General features: G+C 37.8%; 1 protein-coding gene across 2 annotated transcripts; it reads left to right on the top strand.

The window, feature by feature from the left end:
• Nucleotides 1-13,343: 13,343 nt before the first annotated feature.
• On the top strand, nucleotides 13,344-24,068 carry si:ch211-63o20.7 (Serine/threonine-protein kinase pdik1l-B-like). Of its 2 annotated transcripts, none has more exons than XM_055149690.1 (4): nucleotides 13,344-13,602; nucleotides 13,808-14,547; nucleotides 15,762-15,987; nucleotides 21,306-24,068. In XM_055149690.1, the coding sequence occupies exons 2-4, from the start codon at nucleotides 13,828-13,830 to the stop codon at nucleotides 21,548-21,550; spliced, it is 1,191 nt and encodes a 396-aa protein (XP_055005665.1). In that variant the 5' UTR covers nucleotides 13,344-13,602; nucleotides 13,808-13,827; the 3' UTR covers nucleotides 21,551-24,068. The 2 variants fall into 2 exon arrangements, with proteins under 2 accessions (XP_055005665.1, XP_020774360.1); XM_020918701.2 differs by having other exon boundaries at nucleotides 13,344-13,546; nucleotides 21,306-24,066.
• The last annotated feature ends 3,647 nt before the right edge of the window (nucleotides 24,069-27,715 follow it).

Here is a 27,715-nt window from a genome sequence, read left to right as displayed (position 1 = left end):
CTTTTTAATTGGAAAAAGGTTTCACCACCTCGGGATATAGCTAACACAGACACGGACCACAGCAGACTCTATGCTGCTGTTTGATGTCCTTCATGGTATTGAGCGCAATAGAAATCACAACTATCTCATTAATGTCCCATGAAGAGGCTTTAATATCATACTGCACTGGATAAAACTGGAAAAGGTGGGTAAATGGGTACTTTAGACCAGGTTGTTATAGTCGATAAGCTTTGAACCATGCCAATTGTTTCCTCAATAAAGATATGAGAGTTGAATTATCTTGCATATTTTGGCTTTAGAAGTAAAAATGTTTGCCCAACTGTGTGATGTCATCAGGTGGTAATTAAAAGTGCCCCTGTGTGTTTTTAAAATCCATATACACCTTCATCAGACACATTCTGATCATTATTGAAACAGCTTTACCCCTTAGTGTGTTCACTGGGACATTTCAGACAAAGAAACACAAGAAAGTGGCACCACCAAAAATGTTATACAGTGCACCGTTAAACTGCAATTCTAATATTTCTAATAATGGGACATAATTTATCAAATGTTCTCTCAGCTTGAACAGAGTTTATCCTTTGCAACCTGTATCCAATCATTCCATAGTATCCAACCCAGTAACACATGGAAGAACCTGCAGTCTCTGAGGGTGCGTTCACACTTCTCATGAGCCAAGTTTAGTCATGATTTAGACCTGTTTTGGTTCTGTCCTAGTCCTGGTTTAGTCCTGGTCTAGTTCTGGGTTTAGTTAGTTAAGTCCCAATTTTGATGTGTTCTGTGTGAAAGCAACACCAAATACCATTCTCAATCCCATGATCTCATTTTCAGAAAGGTTAAAAGTATTTCTTCCTTGAACAAACTTTTCCTGCTTGTTGACCTTTGAAGAACAAAAAGATTCACCCAAAAGCATTACACCAGCAGCCCCCCAATAATGAACATCACGACTAGCTGCGGAGTGCCCCCCCCAGCCCTGGTTCTGCGCTGCTGTCTGTATGGAGCTGCGCTGACGTGCTTGTGTCATCATTGATCTGCTCGCTGTTAAACTGCACTGACACCTTCACAAATCCATTGGACATGCCGCCCAGGGGAACGCAATCTCAGCATGGACTCACCAGCCCCTGTATCCCGCAGAGGTGAGGGACAAGGGGGCACCACCACAGACCTATCATTGCTCAAGTCTTCTCCAAATCGCATTAAACCAAAGCCTCGTCTGATCAAGATGAAAACAATCCAGTAAACAGCCTAATCAGAACATCTAAGAGCTGCTTGAGCTAATTATAAGGGAATGTCGTGACGTACGTAGGCTATATTTTTTCTTACAAGAAATCCCAAAAATTATCTTGCATGGAAATCTTGTATGATGAGATTAAAGCTTGTAAAATATCAAATATGATTTTAAATGACTTAAGGCATGCTGCTTGGGGTTAAAGACATTCTAATGGCAGGTTACATGTTTTTGTCCCTTCGAACAAAAAAAAAATCAAGTTTGTATTAAGGATTTATATAGACATACATTCATATATAGAGTGACATATTTTTTAAATTATTTACAGTTTAGTAATAGCAATGATTAAATTACATTTAAGTAATTTATCTAGGTTAACATTAAAACTTTAAAACTGTGTGCTGATATGCTTTTATGCCATATAGTAAGTAAAATACCTTGTACGCTACATAAAATATATTTGACAAAGATAGAGCTGGAAGACAACATGAATAAAGGTGCAATTATAAGTAACTCCAATGAACTGATATTTAAACAAGAGAAAGCTGGCAATGGCTCATTAAAAATCTAGACGATTATAGTAGCATATCCATAAATGTAAGGTCTGCCAATAAGGTACTATGTTTAAATTGTGCCAGATGCCCTCCAGATGAAATCTTCTGTACATGGGCTTGGGACAGACTCAGAATTCAACAATGGGGTAGTTATTTCTTTTATAGATTTCTATATTAGAAATATTTAAATTCCAAATATTAACAAGAAGTTTCTTTTTTGTACATTTTGTCACATTTTTAGTTTTTAGTTTCTGTCTTTTCTGGCCAAGTGAACTATGACTATGCAAACTATTTTAAAATAAAATTAATCTCTTTTTAATAAGAACTCTTGACTTAATCAACCTCCGTTACTGACCTGTGAAGACCCAATATTTTAATTTGAAAACATTATGTAAATATGGCTCTATTTTACACTTAACATTTAGTGATTCAATATTAGTCATAGCCCATTCCTCAGATGTCCAGTTGATGCCTCCTGTACGTCAGACCAGCGTGCTCTTGTAAACATATTTCATTGTTCATTAAACATTTCCAGTGAGCCTTCATGTATCTGTCAACGCCACATTAGGCACCCATTTTCCCCTCGGTCTGGGCTCCAGTCGCCTCCCTCCGATAATGGGAAAAGATTATGCACATTCATTACTATTATCATTAGAATCATCATTACCCGTCGCTTAGCATGATAACGCATTTGACAATTTCGCCTGTTAAGATTTTGATTTTTTATCTGGCTTGCCACACTTTTCCTTTGATTTATTTAATGTGTGACTGTCAGCAATGAATCAAAATATTCATATTGTGAGGATGAATCAACTGGTGTTGGTCCAATTTCCCTAAATGATAATATAAAAAGAAGTTAAAGGTGCACTGTGTAACTTTTCTGGTGTAAGGTCCGCCACCTGCTTATCATGATGCCATGCCATGAAGATATTTTACCTTGATTATTCCACAGTATGGATATAAATTTGGTAATCACAATAGAGACAAGTTAATGGTCAGATCTATGGAGAAGCAAGCCTGCGCATGGTAAGAATTCATGTTTTTAAGGTATTTTTGAGCTATAAAACATGTGTAAGGGAGATATGTTTAATGCCCTACTGTGGAACATTCCAGGCAAAGAAATAACGTTAATAACGAAGAACGTTAGTATAAGTATAACGGACCTTCCACCTTAGAAACTACATTGCACTTTTAAGTAAACAAAAAAGTTAACATATTTTACCCATTTGATTTTATTAATCTATTACATTTTAGTATATTTAGTAGTTTTTTTCCCCTTTTTGCTGGTACACAGTAACTAATTTCTAAAACAGAATAGGCAACTGCTTCCAACTATATCAAAACAAACCGGTAGCCAGGGGTAATTATTAAGTGTTATGTTGATGATGATGATGATGATGATGATTAAGTATTTTTAAACACCTTTGGGAGATTAACACGTAATGGAAAAAACAATGCAGCGAACGTGGAGTTTCTATGTACTTTACCAAACAACACAGATCGCAAAGTTGTTTTAGATGGACTAACACTGTGTAACTAAATAGGATGAAGATTGGAAGTGAAAGGTTAATTTCCCAGAGGATTCATTAGCACTTCAGCAAGTACACAGTTTCTTGTAACTACTAACAATTCTAAAAAGTACTCTATATTGGAAAAACACAAAAGGACTTACCTGCTATATGCAAATGAAAAGCCTGGGAATGCGGTAGGAAGAGAGCGAATACTTTTGGTGTTTTGTCTGGCTTGTATCCGTACCCTAAAGGTTTTGAACAACTGATCCTCTGCTCTGTCTCCTCTGAGGGCTTCTTATATTGGCACACCCCTTCCCTCCTGGCTCAGCCTCTAGTCACCGTCCCCTCCCTCCCTCCCTTACTCCCCGCACACATCTCCATAGAGCAGCTTCATTCACGGAGAAGGAGGGGGGGAGAGGGCTGGAGATCCCCCCCGTACACGCAAAAAACATCTAGTCTGCGTGGTCTGACGTGGAAGAAATCCTGCCTACGCCACCCGTTTGCTGGGGCGTCTAGCAGAGTGCTAAAAATATGCTTTACGGGAAACAGTATTAGGCTAGTGGTCATCCAAATCTAGAATAAGATAAGGTCACTAAGGTCAGGTCTGTCTTAGGCCCCATATCACTGACTAGTGGTTTAGAATCATGGTTTACCTGAAATGCTCAATGCACCAGGATTGCAATTAGATTACATTGAATAATTATAAAGGTTTTCTATCTGAATAAGGATACATGTGACCCTTACAAACCACATTTAAAGGGCTTATACTGTGGAAAATTGACTCGTGTGAGCTTTAAGGCATGTTAGAATGTTGGCCTCACGAAAACATACGTGAGGTTGTGTTTTGCTTCACCCACACATGTTTGAGTAAACCTTTATTATTAGTCTCCGCATCTCCAAAGCTCAAAATGCTCCTTGTGATGTGATAAAGTGTTAGTTTTCAAGTTCACAGCTACATTTTCAGCGTGGAAATCATCCAAATGATTCCAGTGAAGGCTTATAGAATGTAAAACTCACACTGGAGCACTTCCTGTATCCACATGACATCACAAGGTGGAACAAAGTGGTGGCCTTGGGTAGTTAGAATTAGCAGCTGGTTATGCTTAGTCTTCCTACAGACAATCTTTATGTCTTTGGTCCATAATTAAAGGCACTGTACCTGATGTTTACTTTCTTAAAACTTGAAAACCAGAACTACTTCATTTTAAATGGTTTGCAGTAGTCCACTCACTATCCTTATACTTGGATGGGAGACCGCTAGGAATTCCAGGTGCCACAGTGGGGCGCCAGTGGCAAAAACTGTCGTTGTGTCCTTAGGCAAAACACTTCACCCACATTGCCTAGTATGAAAGTGGTGTGTGCGTGAGTGATGGTGGTGGTCGGAGGGGCCGACGGTGCAGATTGGCAGCCTCGCTTCCATCTGTCTGCCCCAGGGCAGCTATGGCTACAATAGTAGCTTACCACCACTGAGTGTGGAGTGACTGAATAATGAACTGTAAAGCACTTTGGGTATCTTTTTGCTGTCACAGTAAAATCAAACAACAACTAGCATGTTAATGTGCACTTCCTGATAATCAGACAATAACCCTATAAAAGACTAGCAGACACATTTTGACCTCAAGAGGTGCTTATACAATATATCTGTACTGGGGTAAGACAAATTTTATTCAAATACATAGGAAAAATCAGGTACAGGGCTTCTGAGTTTCATTAATGTATGTTTGAGCTTTAACCCATATGCTGTGGCTCTAGACTCTGCATCATATCTCTACCTGGACATAAAAAATCCTGTTGGACTTTGTGAAACTAAAACAGTAACACAACAGAAATAAGTATGCTATCTTGGTTGCTAATGGTCATGCTAATCCGCCATCAAAACACATTTTCTATTACTAATAGTTCAGTAAAAGTATACATTTTCTTCATAGATTTACACTTGAAACCACAAACTCTGCAAACTCTGCAATTCTGGCTTATTGAAAAGAGTTATGTGCCCTGGTTGATTTATTATTGAGGCCAAAAACCCTATAGACATTGGAATTGAATGTCATAAATCAAATGACAAAATCTGCAGACAGCAACTCCAAAGATTAACAGCATAGCTAAAACCAATTATAAAGGTAAAGAAAAAAGCCATGGCTTGATACCTTGGACCACCACTGTAGAGTATATTTAACAGGCAATTTTTAGAATACATTTGACATACCAAACATATCCGGTAGATTACGTCATTAAATATTCCCTGGTTTACTATTCTGATAACTAATCTCTTGTTTAAAGCTTTAAGTTACAATACCATGGTTGCTTGGAGACTATGTTTGATTGTACTATCCCTGCCAAATAAATAAATATATAATAATTCCATGGACTTCAGAGTGACGAAAAACTAGTACTGTTGCCATAGTGATTCACAATTAAAAATAAAATATATAGTTTTAATAGTCAAAAGTCTTCAAAATGTCACCTAGAAACAGGAAGCTAAACCCCATTAATATAAAAATTAAGGAGAGCAAGGTAAGTGGGGTTCAAGAGAACTCAAGTTCAGCTCTATGTTTTCTTTCAGTGGATCACATTTGTACTTGTCTGAGGTTTGTAAATGCACCCATTTATTTTGAACACCAGTGGTCTATTGCAGTGCCTTACCTAACCTGGACAGAGGCTCTGGGGGATTCCTGCTGATCTGAGCAGAGCAGCAGCAGAGTGCGGTCAGGTGCAGCGCGAAGGTGAGTCACAGCCACGAAAACAAGACACTGCCCCTCTGAGATCTGCTGTAACCCCATACACAACACAGAGACCTCCACAGGAAAGACACCGGGTTTGTACTGTACAAATAGAATAAATACAGTAGTTGGAAATAGAAGCAGGAGACAAGTTTTGGGTTTTTTTTTTTTTAGTATCAGTACGGTCCTGAAGACACTGTGGCAGTACTGTCTCATCAAGTCATGCTACCATTGTAGGGAGTATTATAACTAATTTATAAGTCATATTATAACTAACTTACATTTGGAGTGGGCTCGGGGACCTGATTTGGGAGTGTCTTGGATGCTTCCATTGGGACAGTAGTTCATGTTTCACCAACAGACGTGGGACAAGCTGGAAGAACAGAAACAAGATAAGATGTTTGGGAGAAGGTGTTATAGAGACCTAATTATCTGTAGAAATATTGACTGATTTGAACCTTTTGTATTAAAGTTCAGTGCAGCCTTTACATTTGATAATTGCGGCAACTTAAATTGCAATTTTGATTCGATTGCATTATATTGTGCTGCCCTACCTCCTATCCATGAAAATTGCTTGAGCAAGATACTTAACACCGCTTGGCTCCAGTATCTGTGCACACCGCTGTGTGTGGGTGGGTATTTATCATCATCACATCTATATTCACAACACTGTTTATTTTGAGGAGACCAAAAATTCTTCAATTTTATATGAACGATATAATTTCAAGTTAAGATATGGATTAATTTAGATAAAGGATTAAAGATTCTATATCAACTAAAATGGACTCCTGTGTGCTTTAAGGCATGTTAGAAGAGTAGTTTAGTTTCATTCACTCATGTTTGAGTAATCCTATATTATTAATCTGTCTAATATCCAAAGCTCAAAATCCACCTTGTGTTGTCATGAAGTGGAAGTTTCATGACATCATTAACAGCTACCTTTTAGCTTTTGTTCTGTAGATATTGGCCATTCCAGGTCTGAAGTTATCCATATGATTCTAGTGAAGGTTTATGGAGTTTAAAAACACAATGGAGAAGTTCCTATATTACCACATGACATCACAAGTGTTTTCTGTATGAGAGAAGAACTCAGCCTAAATACGAAGGGTCTGTGTGTTAAACATATGTGAATGAAACAAAACGCAACTCCAGGTATGTTTTGATGAGGAAACAACATTAGCCTATAACATAAATCAGAAAAAAGAGTAATATAGGCCCTTTAACTTTAGGTTAGTGGTAATTATGTTTACGGTTAGGATAATCTATGTTATATGCCCAGAAAGCAAGGAAACCTAACATAATAATGTAAATGTGTGAGTAGTTCCTTGATGTAATGTTGCATAAAAAGAGATATGAGATGTGAGAACATATAGTACAAATTACATCCAATCCAGGGACAACAATTATTACTTCTGATGCTTTGATACTTTAATCTGAGCTTCATTTTAACACAATTTGACCAGAAATAACTCATTTAGTTTAGTTAAATACAAGAGCCGATCAGATTTTTACTGTTAAACAAATGCCTCTCATATAACATTACAACCACAAACCAACAGTTTTTCAGTTAGTCATCTTTTTGTCAAATATCAAACACCTAAACAGGGCCATGTAAAACACCCTTAGTGTGATGTTACTATAAATTATCAATACCTTTATCAATTATTTGTGAGCTAAAATTCTGACCTGTAACAATTAGCTAACAATACACATTTAAAGATCCCACCTAAACATGCAGAAGCCCCTTTTCTCCTGTAAGCTAGTGCTGACGTGCGTCCCTGCTGCGGGTCAGATAGCGGAGCTGAATTGGAGCACAGACACATGGAGAGACAGAGGGGGGAGATAAGGGGCGGGAGGAACAGGCAGCTTTGGAGAGGCCTGTCTGTCAGTGATAGGGCCCTACATAAACACAAAGAAGGCTGATTACCGCGGTGACACTAGAGCGTGCTTAAGTGCTGGAGGTGCGACATGGCGATTGATGGTTGGTCCGTGTGGTGACATGAAGAAGATGTTCTGTTGAAAGGGTGCTCAATATGGAGACTGTAAATTAACAAGAGGCGAATTAAGGCTGTTTGCAAATGCTATATGTTTGAAGTGTGGTTGATTATATGTATTGTGCATAATGGAAAACAAAAAAATGTTGTAGCAGGAGACATCAATGAGGATTCAAATTGCCTGTGATTTTGTGACAGTGTAAGGAACATAGTAGTGGCCCCACATATACTTTATATACTTTACGTGATGCAATAGACACAGTATCTTTATAATATTATTCAATTCTTCTTTAGTGCCTTTATTTTGCCAATTTTCCTTGTGCTTTTTCTGATCTATGTTATAATGGTGTTTTCTCACCAAAAACATACCTGGAGTTGTGGTTTGCTTTATTGACACATGTTTTAACACACAAATCCTGCATATTTAGGCTGAGGGCTTCTCTCCACCTTATGGTAATATGTGGTAATACAGGAAGTACTCCACTAAGTTTTTGAACTCCATACATCTTCACTAGAATCATTTGGATAATTTCAGCCCTGGAACAGCCAATCTCTACTGAACAAAACGTAAAAGGTAACTGTTAACTTGAAAGGTGGAACAGAGGATTTTGAGCTTTGGAGATGTAGACAGACTAATAATAAAGGGTTACTCAAACATGTGTGGTAATACCAGCTTGTCAAAGCCTGATCTTATCAGATCTCAGGATAGAACTTGAATGGGAGACCACTGGGAACACTATGTGCCACAGTGGAGCGCCAGTGGCAAAAACTGTTGTGTTTTTAGACAAGACACTTCATTTACTTTGCCTCATAAGAAAGTGGAGTGTGCATGAGTGTTGGTGATGGTCAGAGTGGTCAAAGGTGCAGATTGGCAGCTTCGCTTCTGTCTGCCCTAGGGCAGCTGTGGCTACAATAGTAGCTTGCCACCACTGAATGTGGAGTGAATGAACAATGAACTGTAAAGTGCGTTGAGTGTCTTGAAAGGCCCTATATAAATCAATGATTAATTAATTATGTGTGAATTTTGAACTGTTTGTACATGCTTTATTAAGGATAATTAAAGTGTAGTTACTATAAAGTGTTATCCATCAATCTTATGTGTCAGGAAAAATGAAACTTTATGAAATACAGCATTAACACAAATTTGTTCCAATTTAACATTACAATGCATTTAACTATGCATCAACAATCAATTGTCATTCTTGCAAATAACTGGCAACAAATGGCTAATGTCACAGCAAATGGAGATTTCCCTCTAATAGTTGGTTGTCGATAGACAAATTTAAAAGCTTAAAAAGTATACTGATTAAACCATTAGTCCTAAATTCTGTGTTTGCTACTCGCAGATGCAATCAAATGTAGCCAAACCCGCTCATCCTTCACACCTGACCTGTTGTCTCTCATCAAATTGACAGAATATAATTTAATGCTTCTTTTTTACATACCGTAAATATTGATAGATCTACAGACTGCACTGTGGCACAGTTCATGATTATCTTTACATACAATTACATAAAACTATTCATGTGAAACAAAATGGCATTAACGTATGTCTGAGTTTGCAGCCTATACAACTGGATTGTCATGCATATCGTTACAAAGGGTCTTAAAAGTTGATTATGTTATCTTTTTCATTGGAATTTAATTTTATGTCCAAAATGCTATTAATATCAAAACGGCTAATGAAAAACTCCTGTTTAGGGAGGCAGACATAAAAGCTCTCAAAATCAATATGACCTCACCACAGACTGTATAAAAAGTGAACTAAGGGAGTGTGATGTCATCCATAGCCAGGGGCGGTCGTAGGCAAGGGGCGACAAGGCATCCGACAAGGCATCCGACAAGGCATCCGACAAGGCATCCGACAAGGCATCCGACAAGGCAGCCGACAAGGCAGCCGACAAGGCAGCCGACAAGGCAGCCGACAAGGCAGCCGACAAGGCAGCCGACAAGGCAGCCGACAAGGCAGCCGACAAAGCAGCCGCCCGGGGTGACACCAGGATCATCAACTTAAAATGAACATTTTAAGACCAAAATGAGGCTCATTGCAGCAGTTACAGAGAGAGGAGTAGCAATTTTTCAATTGGAGCCACAGTTGATGGAACTGGAAGCATCCCAATGTAAACAAAGATGTACTAGTCAATATTTTCTTCATAAGTGAAAGGGCACTCCCAAAACTCTGGTTAACTCACTCCATGCCTTCTTCTGTCTGCTGGGGACCATATAAGTCCTTATAATGCTAATAAAATAGTGAAATACAACTACACTTATAGATGAACTGACTAAAGGACTACAGCCCTACTAGTAATGTTCAACACTAAATAAAATCATATACTGCATAAACCCACTGAAACTAGTCATAACTGGTCTGTATGTATTGTCTGCATGAAAAAACTGGAAAATAACTTTTAATGAGAGAAAAAAAAAAAAAAAAACATTTTACATGAATGTGCCCCCAAAGAACTAAAATAATTTCTATAAGTACCTAAGAGGCCTGGACAATAGCCTGTGTACTGTAGCACAATTACCCCCAGTGGTATCCAAAAAAAAAACCTCAACATATTTATAATGTTATCAGGCCTAAATTAGGTCTAAAATGAAATTAAAACAGGATAAGGTTGTTTCTAAATAATGATTAGCCCAACTGATGACAAAAATTGTTAACACGTTTGTCAGTAAATAAAAGAAACTGCAGTGGGCATCGTGTAACACCAGAGGCAGTACAGTCTGAGGAACACTGATCTAATAAAAGGGAGTACTGCTCCGTCCATGCATACGTGATCTCTATTTATGGCAATAAATAAAATGCATTTTATTCCCCCTAAAACTGCCTGCCCTTATTTTTTGCATAAAAGATCAATCAAACCTGTGTTCTGGAAATCTGCAGCATCAAGCCCCAAAAAACTGTGCATAAAGTTTGATTTCACTGAGTAAGCGTTTAGTGGGACAAGCAGCAATACTTTATAGGGTTGAGTGTAAATCAATGACATTACATAAGAGTGTTGAACTGCAAAATGGAGTTAGGGAAAGTGTTTCACAACCTGAGGTATGGGGACAGATCTCAATGAAATGTCCATTTATAGAGATCTTGTGGGGAATTGCTGCCTGCTTATCTTCATGGAAATAATTTTTCTTGCCTGGAATGTTTCACATTATGCTTCTGAATGCAAGAATCTGACATTTCATTCATACAGATGTTTTATTGCTATACAAAGCATATATTCTTTTTGTGAGCTGGCTCATATCTCCACAGGCCTGATACCTAACTTGGTAAAGGTTTAATCTCCTTTTCTCTATGGAGATAGATAATTCAAATGTCATAACATTCCATGAGAAGCAACAACATCTCCAAAGCAAGGTGGCAGACCCTCCACTAAAATAGTTGCAAAGTGTACCTTTAAATGTAATTTTAACAAAACAGAAAAGCATTTTGTAATTTGCTTAGCAACTGAAATGCTGGTTGAGCCTTTTCATAAATCTACTAAAGTTGGTGCTTTTCAAAATGGAGATCAAAGTCATTAAACAGAGACTGAGGCTCTCAAAATATATTAAAGCCTTTATGAATGCATGGCTGATGATTTTAGAATAACAAATGTAATACTGCCTCCTGAATACAAAACTATTTTCAAAAGTTGTAGAGGAACTGGCATAATCACAGAAATGTATCCCCAATCAAATCTGCATATTAAACAATGTTTCAAAACTATATTCTCATTTCTATTTCAATGGCAGTGTTAAGTGCTTTGGTTGCTCAGAAATTCTACTCTAACCTCGCAATGTACAAATAAATAAACTGAATAGCTTATATTTTCTTTGAAGACCATAGAATATCCTGGTTTCCCTTGTACAAAAGCTGCTAAGTGCACACACATCTCCATTAGTACAGTCACCTGCTGCGAACGCCTCCAATATTGTTTTCTCTTTGCAGCGCTCACGATAGACCTCCTCTGGATTAAATGGAGGGGCTTTGACCTCAATCAAGGAAATAATTACTGTTGTCCCTCCTGTTGGCAGCTTCCATAATTAGCCAGTGAAGCCCCCACTGAAACACAATTAGCAGAATACAGAGGTGATTAAACTATCATTCTTATTAGACACATTAACATCTAGCCTGAAATGCTCTTGTCCTGGTGAGGTTCCCACAAAACATGGCATCCAGTAATTCCCCAGTCAGTAGCCTATGCTATATTATGCCCAGTACTGTGTTGTAGATCTGGGAATATGTCAAAGAGAGTGAGATATGATAATAGAACAGAGGGCATTTGCGTCAAGATAAAAACGATTGGAGTGTGACTGGCTCCATCTTCCTGCAGTAATGAAGAGGAGCGTTCATGATTGGCATTAAAGATAAAAACTGTGAATCAAATAATCACCCAAGCTTTGCGATAATGTTCCTTTGATGTGATGAGTATGGATAATGTTTATGTATTTTCTTTTATACAAACATGCACATGTACTTCACACTTGTTATCATCTATAACATTGAATGAATGGTAGTCTATTAAATTGCAGTTCAGACATTACAGGGAAGATTCAGTGGGTTAAAATGAGACAAAATATAGGTCTAAATCAACACAAAAATGTAATTGACGGATAAACCAAGTAAATGGGACTAAATTAAATTAACCCATAATTTAACACGAGTAAATTAAATCTAATCCTCAGCAGGCCAACTACTTCTACAGCCACTACATTAGGTTACTGCTACTAGTCTAGAGTACCCACAGATAGAATGTATATACAGTCTATGAATTTGTATTCTGACAAAAAACATCCCGAAAAGATCAAATATACCCCTAGCTAGCCTGCCTATTTCATCAAATGTTACATATGGATATGACTAAAATTTGGTCTCCAATGTTAGAACCAATAAGTGTCGTTTGCTACAGTGCTCTTTTATATAGGCTATAGGCTTACCTGAAATATGGTGAAGTCTTAGTTTTGGCATGCAGTGCAATAAATTTAGTAAGAAACATTATATTTTGCATGCTACAGCAGGCAAATAAAAATTACTTTTCAAACTTTGGGTACAATAGCGCCACCCGCTGATTCAAATGTACAACTCAGCTTGCTGTCTTGTTACATAACATCTTACGACACCTTATTTTAAATGTGCGTTAATTGTTCTGGTCAGTATCGCACCTACAAAATATTATATACTCCTAATAATTCAAAATAATAGATTCTTATTATTAAGATGATGTTTTTGAAATGTAAAAAGTCGTTTGTCTTTATCAGTAGGCGGGGCTTGTACAATTCGAATCAAATTACAACCAATGGCAAACGCGCTCTTGATTTAGAACGCTTTGGCAGCCAATCACAATGCTCATAGGACCAAAAGCGGGACGTTCCAAATTTAGATACGGAAGTCTGTGGCTGCTGCTGGTTTGTTGTCTTTTAGCAACATTAAATCCCGTTAACTCCGAAATTATACCTACTTTAGCTAGTTTTTGTTCTTTTTAATCGGTGCCGTTTTCATTTCCTTTATGTTGCGGTATCTTTAGGCTGCTGGCTGATGCCCTACAGAGCACACGTTGACGTGAGTTTTTCTCTTCCTTTTAACATTTTCGCCTAGCCAACGCCATTCATTGTGTGGTGAGTTATAACGCTAACTTGTTTGTTATATGTTGTATTTACTGACTGTTTCTACTTCACTGGCCTCACAAGTTATAACGTTATCTTCAGCTGTTTTTTAATCGAAGTTTTTATTCCGAGAGCTAGCATTTATCGCAAGTCATGAGGTTGATGGTACTGCTGCTTTGAACCTCGATACTAATTACTGTATTGTTGCGTTTTATAGATTTGTTACTCGTGTGATAAATGGAGGAGCTTTACACTTTAGCGAGGGAAGTTGGACGAGGCAGCTATGGAGTTGTTTTCGAGGGCCAGATGTCCAAAACGGGGCAAAAAGTGGCGATCAAACGACTGCCCTGCAGCAGCCCAGAATGCATCGAGCTATACCTCCAGGAGCTGTGGGCTATGAGAGCTACTGCCAAAAACCACTCTAACGTCATTGCACTGCATAACTGCCTGCTCCAGACTGGGCCAAGGACTCTTAAGCCGCTACGACCTGGAAAACTACCTTTATGTTTAGTAGAAAGTGTCCTCAAGGGGTCAGTAATGGGAGCGAAACAAAGTCAAGAGCAAAGTAATAGCACACAGTCAAGCAATCAGCGAACAAGAAAAAACTCTTTGTCTAGACTTCAAGATAGGACCAATACATCCCTAAACAAATCTAAAAGCGATGCTATGACTCCACAAAGACCAGCAAAAAGAGCAAGGAGGAGGCCTGCACCCGAAGAGGAGACCCAAGGCACGCAGTTAAAATGCCTGGCGCTGTGGTTGGTGATGGAGTTTTGTGATGGGGGGGATTTGAATCAGTTCCTCTTGCCCAGACCTCCAGATGAAGAGAGGAATCACAGTGTAGTGCTCCAGCTGTCCAGCGCTATTGCATTTCTTCACCGATTAGGGATCACGCACCGAGACCTAAAGCCTGCCAATGTGCTGGTGTGTGTCACTGACAAAGGGCCTGTGGTGAAGGTAAGCAAAGGTGTTAAATGTGTTTTCAATGCACCCAATAACTGTTTGATTTTAATGATTTTAGTAAGACTTATTTTTTTCACAATAGTGATGAATCTGCATTGTTAAAGGAGCAAAGGACAAAGAGAAGTATTACATTAATAATCCAAATGTTGCAAAATATGTTTACAAGATTAATTGGAAATTATTCCTTTTCATATTGTTGACTTTCAGTTAAAAAAAGAAAATTAAAAGATCTGGATTGAAGTAAAACTTTTCTGCTAATTAACAGCTAAATAATGAAAGGTGATTTTATACAGAAATTAGTAAAAACCTGATTTAATCTAATTTTAACTACTAAACTAAACTTGATTATGAATAATCGTACCCCTAATGAGGCTTGCTGCAAAATGTAGCTTGTTTCAAAGATTTCAAGTATAGGGTATAGCAAACTTATATTTGAGTCTAAAAATAATGCTTTTGTATCTGAACTCATAACTGACGCTTCCTTACAGTGCATCCTGAGCTAGGGAGCATCAAACACTCCCCCTGACTCAACTCTTCCATGTTTGACATATAAGAGCCTGCATATAATGACATGACAGTCCCATGTGACTTCCTTCATAGACAAAGCCAATAATTGTGCAAATCCCTTGGCAACATGTATACCCACCAAATGTGTCTTCTACCCCCTTAGAGTACTAGGGACTTCTACATTTCATTTTTAACAACCATATGACATTTGAATAGTTGCTCCTATATAGAAAATAATATACTTTTTTTATGCCCCCTAAAGAAGACATATGTGCTCAGGTACGTTGTATTAAGCTATAAAATAAATACATTATTGTAAACCACAGTATTGATCTGAAACAGCTTAGTAATAGAAATGCGTTGACTCTCCTCTTTATTGTAGCATTTCACTGTACCTAGCAACAGGTTTTCAGTTCCATATTACTATTGCAACATTTTTAACCCCACAAGTAATGAGTCTGGACTGTTTGAATAACTGTTAGTAAGTACATAGCAGTGAGCGGAGCTAGGGGGTTGGTGAAAGCTGAAATTTTCTAAGAGCCCCAAGCCCCAATTGCAGGACAGTACAGATACAGTACATTACTCAAACATCCACAAATCAATCTAAAAGACAACACTGAATAAACAACTTTTTTTTTTTTTGTCAGTTGTATTCTTATTCTACCTACTTGGCCTGAAGCCATAATCTCCCTTTCCTGTAGGTGGCAGACTTTGGTCTGAGTAAGATGGCAGAGGGCTCATTGGCTGGAGACCTCTGCAGACAGCATTTCTCCTCCACCTGCGGCTCTGACTTCTACATGGCTCCAGAGGTGTGGGGCGGACAGTCGTACACTGCCCAGGCAGACATCTTCTCACTGGGTGTCATGTTCTGGGCAGTCCTGGAGAGAATCACCTTCCTGGAGGAGGGCACTACAGAGGAACAACTGGGTAAGCAATTAACAGAACTAGGAAAGCTATACAAAAAAGATCTCGGGCCAGAGCTGAAAAAACTCTAACTTAAATTTATTTGAACCTATTTGCAGCATTATTTTTCAAATCAAATTTTCCATTAATACAAGGAGCCTTAACATTTGTGGGAAGAATATGAGCCAACTAGAACAAGATCTTAACTACAGGGTAGCAGGTTGATGGAGTACAGACCCCATGAAGGCTGGGTATTTACTTCACTTTACTTCGTATCACTGAAATAACTGCAGGCTTTCTGAATAGCTCATTGCAACCATTTAAATTACATTATTGATTGCAACTCCAATTTATCTACTTTGTATCTTCCAGAATGTACAAATAGCTTTAAAACTTTTACGTTTTACAACTTACATTTTTCCATGCAGATGGCATTACTGTTTGGTGTGAAAGTTGGGTATTATTTCGGGAACTATACAACATCCCATTAACTAACCAGGAACTGTTCTTGCATCAAAAAGACACAGTTGAATCCAAAAGCATCACTTCCCATGCCTAAAATACTTTCCTCATTACTTCCTGGATGCTGCAGCAGGTCTAAAAAGCAAAATATTCCCAACTTCAGTGCACTTGTGTCTAGAACTTTTAGCTTTCTCTCAGTGTTTTTTACTTTTCTAAATAGTAAAGAACCCAACCCATTTTACCATGATAATTCACTTCCAATCTGCATGCACACTAGGTATTACAAAAACGGTCAAATTGCAGTGGGGCAGGTGGATGATGTCAGTGCACAATTAGCAGCAGCTTATTAAAAATGTCACATACTATAGATCATAAATCGATCAGCAAAGGGATAGTGCAATCATAAATCTGAATGTCACAGTGTTGAAGGATGATTTATGTGGTTTACATTTGATACAGCGATTACAGGCCCAGTCCAGTCCTAATACAGGCTGACAGAGTGTAATGAAGCTTACACTGCCCAGAAGCCAACAGGAATCTCAATGTTCGCTCTTAATGCAAATTCTACTGCCATTTTTGAAGCATTCTTATGTTAATAATGCTCCATACATAATGATTTGTTTAGTATCATAGACGGTTTTGATGAAATAAAAAAAAAAAAAAAGAAAGAAAATTCATAAATAAGACTAGGTGAGCTCCTCACTGAATTCATCAAATATGAGTTATCTGAATTTTGAGAGATTGACCCTGTGGGGGATTATAATGAAAGAATCCCATTGCATTCTATTAATTATAAATTGTTTTGTCAAGTTTAAGATGTCCTTATGCTAATGAGGTTCTTATCAGTGCCACAAGATCTCATGAGACAAAATTGCCGCAACACACATGAGACAAATGATCTCATGTAGACAAAAAAATCTTACATTTGGATTGGAAAAAAGGGTTATGTGTTGGTGAGCTATGTGTCTTAGACTTCCATAAAGCTGTACTAGAATGGAAACAAAAATATGAAAAAAATAAATAAAAAAATTCTGTGACCAAAAATGGAAAGCAAATCGTGAAATATTAGGAACTGTGTTAAGGTATGTGGACCCAATCTCATATTTCATCTCATGGAAACTGTGTCTCGTCCCATCCCTAGCTCTTATCATATGGCACTGTGTTAATTGATTTAATTAGTTGCTCTTGCCTAACTTGAAGATTGGAGATTTGATCCCAGCTTGTGCTACATAATGCCATTGTCATTTGGCTAGACACTTTGCCTCTTACCATGTTTAGGGTTAGATTGTTTTACAATATTTTGGCAATCTAACAGAAATGTGATCAAATATATTAAAGGTTGTATGGAGGATTTTTTTTTATTTCAAATTGTCATTGAAAGTTTAAAATACTATTACAGAGACACAGCAGCCTTGTAATTATGATGACCGAAAAAAAAAGAAAGAATGAAAATGTATCAGTTGTGGACGCAGTGAGGCCAGATAAACATCAGCTAATAGAAAACGAGGCTCCCTCTTTTTCCATTGGCTGTTAGGTTGTCAATCAAACTCCCTAGTGTAACTGAGTCGTCGGCGCTCGGGGATTATGTGGTTTATGCGGCGGTTCTTAGAGGCTTTTTCAAACTGTAGCTTCCTCGCAATTCACACAAAGTTTGTTGCAATGGCGGACGAGAATCCACGACCAGTTCGCAGCAAAAGAAAGTCCGAAGGGTCTAAAAACTGACGCGTCGGTCGCTAAAATACTTCAGTAATTCTGAACATGCACTGGATGTAAACAAATGTGATTTCTAGAGACAACATTTGAAAAACGATGGTCGCTGTATTTCACTTCCCTTAAAAATCCTCTATACAACCTTTAACAATGTATTAGTTTAGATTTAATTATGAGAAATTAAGACTCACAAAAGAGCAGGACCATGTCATACTGTAATAAATTTGTTCAATTAAAAAAATTTAATCAGCTCTTTTTTAAATTATCAACAAAGCAAATTTAATATATTGGTTTTATCTTCATTCATGATTTTAGCAATAATTCTATAAATTGCTCACCTCATTGTTTTTATGCTACTCATTGAGCCCGTATAGCAACTGTCCAACTCCCAAACTTTGCCATTTCCTTTACCTCCCCCTTGAGACCTATTGCAATTACAACATACTTTGTTTCCTATTAGTATTTCCACAAACAATGGTCTTTTTATTTGTTTCGGTCTCCCTGTCCGAATACCCAAGTGACCATGGACCCTACATTCATTTGAATGTACGAGCGCACTGGGACCAGTTGAGTCTTTCTGCTCCGCTCAAATGAAACGTTCAGCCATTTTATTTTCAAAAAGCCCCCCAAATGCAAACCTGATGGTATTTTCAAACTCCACATAAACTCCATTAGACTGAGACTCTTATAAACGGACAGCAGAATTCATATCACAAAGCCCAAATAGAATATAGCAGGCAACAGGCAGCATAGCAATCCTCTTTGTCAATAAGAAAGTGGAGGAGGCGGAAGAGGAGGAGGAGGAGGAGGCGGCGGCGGCGGCGGCTAGAGGGTTTTCACAGAAGGATGAAGAACTGCTCTATTCTATTCTATCTTTTTCTAAGTTTCGGAAAAGACCATTGATTGTACCAGGTGCAATCCACTCAGACGAGACAGGAGGCTTAAAGTTTCAATTATTATCTGCCCCTCACACAAGAAACTACCCCACCTGACTTTGTCTCCGTCTACAGGTTTGCACTGGACAATATACCAACAAATACCTATCAAATGGTTTTCCCTTGTATAATATTTTTCAATAGAATCCACTATGTAACTTTTATGATGGAAGGTCTACCCTGCTTGTCTCCATGGAGATGTTATTGTTTTGCAAAATGAGGATGAAAAAAAGGACGAAAATGATATCCAAATCTCTTGGTACAATACTTTCACGGTTTTCATCTCACAGTATGATATTTATTGCAATATTATGTGGAGGCTAACAAAACTGTGAATATACTACTTTTTTCTATTTAAAATTCCTTGACAAGTTCTTGGTTCTGTGATCATGTAAATAATTTAGATTTTAAAAAATTCATAAGTTATTTCTTCGTGTAGTAGCACTAAAACAGAGCAGGTCTATGTAGTTCTGCTCAGTTTTTAGCTCATGCTGCACCATAACAATGAATTTGAGCAAAGAGACTTTTAACAATACGATATCACAATATTTCGGTTATTGTTACATCCCTATTCCACTGTATGGTATTAAACAGGTATTAAACATATCAGTCTTGTATTTATTACTTTACAGACTTTTATTGCTCAAAAATACATTGAAAATGTGCTGCTGTGTGTGGATCTGCCTCTCCATAGATCTGACCTGTGACTTGGCCAGGTGGTGTCACCTGTTGGTCCCCATGGAGATATACTGTAGAAGTTTAATGGCAGACAGTCAAACATTCTAGGCAAAAAATGAAAAGCAAGCCGGTAGCGGACCCTCCATCAAAAAAGTTAAGCAGTGCACCTTAAATGATTAGTCAGGTAAATATAATTGTTTTTAGTTGTATTAGTTTTTTATACATGGAGTTCTTAATGTTAGCACTGAAGAGGTTTAAAATGATATATGATGATGCAGTTTTTTTTGTTTTGTTTTTTGTTTTACTACTGCGCTAACCTGTTGCTTTAATAGCTCCGATAATCATCATAGCATTTTGTCCAAGTTGGGGATAATTTATTGGTGTTACTCCATCAATCTTAATTCTCTTGTTGAATCAAGAGAGTAATTAATTATGATACTACAGCTATCTGCACTGTTCTGAAGTTGAACCTGGCTCCTCAATGATTATAGAGGGTTGTATGAAAATCACCTTTTTGCAAAATCATCTTTAGCTACACATAAACCCGTTTTTGATGCTGTTTAGACTTAATTTTCTGGGTCTACAGAACTAATTTATCTTTTCTAATATAATTGTTCAAACTGTCGATCATCGCATGGGTTTGATAATGTGGTTTTCCCTCCCTGTGGTCAGTGTATTTTCATATGTGCAATGTCAGGAAGCAACAGACAAGAGTTGACACTAATACTAATATGGTATCACAATCACTTCTGTTCAAAGCGTACGCACACACAGTCCAGTGTGCGCCCTGCCTTCATGTATTACTCTCGCTGTTGTTCTCATGAATGTGATTAGACGCCTGTGCTGTCTCTACACAAACAGCCCAGCGGCAGACGATGCATTCAAGTTCACAGGGGCAGACGATGCGTTCAAGGCCAGTGAGAACAGCTGGCGGCCTGACTTTTAATATTTCATCATATCATTTTGATATAGAAAGTTCAATTCAAATGTAATTTATTTTATATTTACTACTTTTTACTGTCAAAATAAAAAAAGCATACAAGACTAAACCAGGACTGAAACAAGGCAAAATTGGGACTTGAGAAAATCACCTTCATGACTGAAACCACTTTAACTTTTCTGTTGGAAGGGGTCCGCCACTTGTCCCCATGGAGATGTTATTGCTTTAATTGAAATATCTTTTATTGAATTCAATTACAGGTGTTTTTATTGTTAAAAAAAAAAAATCTCAACTGTTACCTGCTTGTCTCCACTGATGCTTAATGTCATACTGTGGAATGTTACAGGCAAATCATGTCACATCTTCAATGAGACATGCAGGTGATGGACCTTCCACCGGAAAAGTTAGAGCTGAAATGCAGTGTACATTTAAGTCAAAAGAATAACAACATTTATTTCAGACAAAGGTAAAAATATGTTATCAGATGGAAGAACTTGGCACTATCTACATTGTTTTCTTGTTATAAAGTATATTGGATTAGCTAATATTACTATACCAGTGTGATCTATATATAACATGTAGCCTTGTAGTTAATGGAGTGTGTTTGCGTCCCGTAGGTGCTTATGCGTGTAAAGGCCGCTGGCTCATGCCCCTGGGCGAGGCTCTTTCTGAGAACCCGGACTTCCAGCTGTGCATCCCCATGAAGTTCAAGAGGGCGCCCCCGCTGCCGCCCACCCCCGGCCCCCACGTATGTGCTCTGCTGCTGGACATGCTCGCCGTGGACCCCTTCTCCAGACCGCGCGCCGACCAGCTGGAGGCCAGAGTTCGCACCGCGCTCAGAGAGGATGCCCACTGTGCCTAAAAGACGCTAATGGAAACTGCACGCCCAAGCAGCATCATGCTACATTCAAGAGCTCATAAATAAATGAGTAAAGCAGAGGACTTGTTTTTGTTGTGGTAAAATGAGAGATGATAATGCCTGCGTGACGTGGTATTGATGAGTGTTAATGTGATCTAGCTGCATAAACATCTTAAGGGAACGTTGGGATAAAGGTGCACTATGTAACTTTTCTTGTGAGTTCACCACCAGTTTGTTTCCATGGAGATGTTAAGGCTTTTACTGGAATTTTCCACAGTATGATTTTAAATGTTTTTCAATTACAAGTTTTGTTATTGCTCGAAAATATCATGGAAAAACATGCATTCTTACTATGAGCGGGGTGTCCTCTCCACATGTATGACCTGTAACTTTGCCGGGTAGCACAACTTGCTTATCACTTTGGGGGTGGGCAAATTCAATGCCTTATTGTGGAACATTTCAGGCTAAGCAATAACATCTGTACGCACACAAGCAGGTAATGGAGGCTACACCAGAAAAGTTAGATAGTGCACTTTTTAAAATGACTTGAATTCATGGTGTGCACTAAAAGGGGACTACTGACCGCCCCTTGTGAAAACACAAAAGGGACTAGAGCATTTGATACCTGCTGCTTTTCAAATATTTCAATGTTTATAAAGGTCTGTAATTGCTGTTTTGTCCAAAAACTATTATTTCAGGCAATTATTTGACTGAGCATGACTTGAACAAGCTAATCTTAAAGAGCCCATATTACGCTATTTTCTGATCTATGTTATGTCTCCGCATCAGAAATATACATGGAGCTGTGTTTTGTGTCATTCATGCTCAAACCCTGCATATTTAGACTTGAGAGTTCTACTCTCAAGCATTAAACGTTCCATAGTTCCACATTGTGATGTCATATGGTAAGGAAAAGCTTCAAAACTACCACTACATGGCATCACAAGGTGGAACGGAGCATTTTTAGATTTGGAGATGGAGACAGACTAATAATAAAGGGTTACTCCAGGCATGTCCAAACTATGGCCCGGGGGCCAAATGCGGCCCTCAGACTTCCAGGTGAATTGGCCCAAATTTGCATCAATTAAAAAATATTTTTTTACTGCAAGGTTTTAAAAATCTACCTTGATAAAGCCGATATTTAATATTTAGTGTGTGGTTTTAAGGATCTTAACATGAATAAAGTCTGATGGCTCATTTTAACATGTTAAACATGCACACATTTCAATTATTCCCTGTACTGAGCACCAGTCTACGGCCCTCGGCTTTGTCTGTGTTTAGATATGTGGCCCTTGATGAAAAAAGTTAGGACACCCCTGGGTTACTCAGACTGTGAATGAAATAAAACACAACTCCAGGTGTGTTTTTGAGCAGGTAACAACATTATAACATGTCTTAAAGCTCACAAGAGTCATTTTTGTAATGTAGGACTTTTAACAATATAGTATAGTTGATGTGCTTTGATGCTGCCACTTCCAACTTCAGCATGAACTAAAAACTAAGCTTATGTTTCCTTTAAATTTTAAACTGAAGGACTTCAAAATTAGTTGAATTTTTTGACACGGAAAATTTGTTTTATATTTAAACCAGGAAAAAACTAAAACTATATAAAGCCATTTATTTAGTTTTTTTGAGACCAAAAATATATTTTTTAAAAAGTTATGCAGTATAATATGTTGAGTTCACACATGAAGTTATAACGGCAAATTTCAGTGAGTGTTGTATTTGTTCCAATAATAGTGTTAGGCCCTTGCTTCAGACCATGGTATCAACATATTTAAAAATCCAGTGCATTTACTCTTCTGCCTTTGTGCTGTTGAAAACTTGAACAAGCATTTGTAAATTGTCTTAAGTTTCCTCTTTGATGTCTTTAAAATCTATTGGTGTATTTTCTGTATTATCTTTTATGGTTTAACTTTATCCTCTATATTGAGGTTAGCAGTTAGCCGGAGCAGAGTGAGTGATGGTGGTTCATATGGTTCTGGCGTACTCTTATAGGAACAGGAAATTAAAGCAGGCGATAAATCCACTCATGACATCACGATTTCAAATTTTGTCGTTCAGATATTGTTACCTCTAGTTTCAGATTCAGATCGGACTCCCACAATCAATATCTACTTTCCTCTAACCATTGTTTGTGTGTCAAGAAAATATCTTATGTCATCTATAAATCATGCCTTTGCTCTGTTACTCTAACCTCAGCATTATTTTTCCATTGTATTTGCTGCTCCTCTTCTGTACATGTCTAAACTATTTGACTTTATCTCCATAGCCACCATGGGCAAACATTTAATTATTCCTAAACAAAAACAACAGATTTTGTTCTACTTGAAATATTTGTATTGTCTTAAGGTGCTACTATTCAGTTACTGCTATTCCTTATGCTGGTAATCAAGTGTAAAGACTACATAAACATGAGATGTAAATATAAAATAAAAATAAAATCTGATTAAAATAAAACTGTCTTCCAACTTGATATCTATATTATATTTCAATCAGTATGTATTAAAGTTTAAAAAGTTATATTTCTGTTGAACTTGACTTAAGAAAATCTACCATTGTAATGTTGCACCCTTGTCAAAAATACCTAAAGTTATGAAATTTTGGGGAGGGGAAATCCTGTATCTTTGAAGGTGCTCTTTGTAATTTGAAAGCACCGTGGAAAATTAATGCTTTGTCCATGGGATTTATTCATTATTTATTTATATGTGCTTTATTGCTAAAAATCATCTTAGGAAAAAAATGTGCTTTGTGGAATTGGGGTTGCCTCTCCACAGATCTGACCTGTACCTTAGTCTTGTGGTGTCTACATGGAGATTGATATCATACCGTGAACATTTCAAGACAAATCAATAACATTTCCATGGAATTAAGAAGGGGACGGAACCTTGACCTGAAAAGTTACATAGTGCATATTTAAATTCTTATTTTTTTATATTATATTAGTATATCCATGGGTTTCCACCGTTGCCATGGCAATCCTATCTTTTGAATGGTGAAAAGTCCTTAAAATGTTGCCTGTTCATGGGTTTCAGCTTTGGACGATTACCCATTTAAAAGATATAATATTTAGTTTTGAATTGCTATGGTAATGGTTCGCCATTCATATTTTGTCATGAAAAAAGTACAACTTGGAAGTACAATATGTATATGAGATTTCAATTAGAAACCATTTTGAAATCTGTCTTATTAAAATGATTCATTGTGAAATCGATCTATCCTGACGAGTTTGAGACAAACCTGAACCTCGCTGTGTTCTGTTGACAGACGCTGCTGCTGTCGGGTCTGTGGTAGTACTGTGGGGTCATTGCACTCAGATTGCCTCAGATTCCAGTTACAGACTTCTCCACTGGACATCACTCAAACATTGCACCAGAAAAGTCCCAAACTCAGAGCAGAGGCTGAGGTTTGAGGTGTGCGGGAGGAGAGGGAGGCAGGGCTGGACACGATCAAACCCACGGGGAGAACAGCAGGGGTGCTCCATTGGCAGACAGGAAGAAAAGACTTTTGTGTTTTGAAACTTTGAACAGACAAGATTACTTATATTTCGCTTTATTTTATCTTGAGATGGAAACAAAGAAGAAACAAAGCAAAGTTATAGACCTAAATGAAAAGGATGACATCGTGTTAACAAAAATATTACTAGCCTATTGATACTTTGCAGCTGATATCATCAACATTCCCTGAGGATCTGAAGCTAACTAGAAGCACTGCTTTGTCTGAAGTTCTGTTACTCAAGTTAGATTTTAATCTGAGCTTTATTTTATAACATTCTGACCAGAAAGAGAATATAGTTCAGTTTTCTCAGTTAGTCAATTTTGCATAACGTGTGATCTCTAAATGTAGTCAACAGTTTTCTCAGTATGTTACAGAGACTAAAATATGGGCAGAACTCGTGGAGAAAGTCACATTATTTTTATTTGAAGTCTGGTGTACAAACTCACCTATCATTTCAGCTCTTTTTAACTTCACTTATTTACTTTTAGATTAAACCAAAATGGTGCTTCGAATGCTTAGATATAGAGAGAGAGAGAATGAGAGAGGAGGAGTTGGTCTGTTCAGATTTCACAGCTGATAACACCAGTGAATGGGTGAGCAAGCGTGGAGACGGGGGGGAGAGAGATGGTCTACTGCTCCACACTGCGTCAGGACTGCAACAGCAAACCCACAAGTCACGACTCGGGGGCCGTATCCAGGAAATGATCAGACGAGGTGCAGCCTTCTGGAGAGGTCAATGCTCAGACCTTATGAGCAATGACAGCCAACGCTTTTCCAGTAAGTTCATCAAGACGTGAACATAAGGAGATGAATGGAGGAGGAAAGGCCGAGTCAATGAGGCTTTGTCATAGGGCAGTGATGAAGGGTTTCCCACAATGGAGAGCATTCACAAAAGAGAAACGTGTCAGAAATAGTGATTTAACGGTACATTCTGTAACTTTTTCAGAGTGTCACTATGGAGATGTTATTTTGTGACCTGAAATGTTGTACAGTATGGCATTAAAACTTATAGCTCTGCAACAATAGCTCAGTGTGTGTTTGTCCACTGATTCAAAGGTTGGCAGTTCAAATCCTGCTCTTGACATAAACATCATTGGAGCAATTCCAGCTCCCTCAGATGAAGGCTGTTGTTGAGTCTTTGGGCAAGACATTTAACACCCCTGGCCCCCAGTGCCTGTGTACAACACTGGTGTATGAATGTGTGTGTGTGAATGGGTGAGTTGTTCCTTGATGTAAAGTACTTTGAGTGCCTTGAAGGTATAAAAGCGCTGTATAAAAATGTGGCCATCATCATTTTACCATTTTGAGAACATCATGCTTTTATTGTTCAAAATTACCCTGAAAACATGAATTTAAGCCGTCCACAGATCTGGATTGAAACTCGGTCTGGTGGTGTCACCTGCTTGTATAGTGCCGTGATGTCTCTTTAATGCCTCGGTCATCCAGGTGGGAGCCATAGCAAAAGAAAATTCAATTCTATCGACTGGACAAAAGTTTTAGTGTGAAGACGTTTAGCCGCTTGTCCAAGTGGCTTCTTCAGGTCTGGTTAGGTAATTGTGGGACATTGGCTTATCTTCAAGTCCTTTTTGATTAATGAACAAATTTCAATGATTGATTGTATGTAATTGTGGCTAATATTTAGTCCAGGAGTTTTACCCCAACTAAGTGGTGGTTTTTCTCACAGGGCAGATATGAGGGGTCTTCCACCAGAGCCCCCCCCAACACTGAAACATATTAACAGAAGCATTAACCGAGGCCATGCACTGCTTTGACCTTTCCTATGAGCCAATCTGCAGTTATCCACTTCTAGTTTAATTACTGGTTATAATGTATTGGGGAATTTTCCATCTATTTTCTGCACAGCTGGGCAAGGCACCACCAGGGCTGTCCTCCACTGTTATCAATTCTTTGTGAATAATCAGGGTTTCATTTCACTGTTGCTGGCTTTCAAATGACAACATACTGTAGGCCTGTAATATTTGATACATCTTTTGAGTATTCAAAAAAGCACTATCTAAATCTGATCCATTATTACAATTACACATTATGTTATAATATAGTAAATAAGCACAGACCTGTGTCATTTTTCTGTAAATAGTTCTACCATCTTATATCCTGTTCTATATGTTAATTGGGTTTGGCAAAACAAGTGTTAAACTTCAGCCTAAACCCCTTCAGTCTACAGAATAACCTTATTGATATGCATTAACTGCATAATTTGTTTTTTTTTTGTTAAATCATTGTTATATGATGTATGATTATGTTAATTGACCGAAGAAAATAAACTACTAACTAACTAACTAACTAAGGTCCAATATTTGTTAATTAACCTAGATATTTTTCTTGAGAATACCATATAATCAATAGAGAAAGCTGGCTCTTGCACCACATCAGACAGTATGACAAAATCTCAAAACCATCAATACCTTTTACCTACCATTGAAAACATTAAATATTTTGTTTTGAATAGTTATTTGCTATGGCAACAGTACCCTTTTTTGCTTGTAACCTCTCAATAACCAACATCATCATTGAATTATAGAATTCATCCATGACTAAGATTTTATGTTTTTTTAAGAACTACCATGTTGTGAAGAAGTGAAGGCAAACTGGGGTGGGCAATACAGCGCTCATCTCCTTAACATGATCCACACTATATGAGGACAAAAA

This window comes from Boleophthalmus pectinirostris, unplaced genomic scaffold (genome assembly GCF_026225935.1).
Source record: "Boleophthalmus pectinirostris isolate CB_2022bp ecotype Guang Dong unplaced genomic scaffold, ASM2622593v1 HiC_scaffold_13, whole genome shotgun sequence".
NCBI lineage: Eukaryota > Metazoa > Chordata > Actinopteri > Gobiiformes > Gobiidae > Boleophthalmus > Boleophthalmus pectinirostris.
The sequence above is the reverse complement of the archived record's forward strand: the minus strand, read 5'-3'. Positions and strand labels throughout refer to the sequence as shown.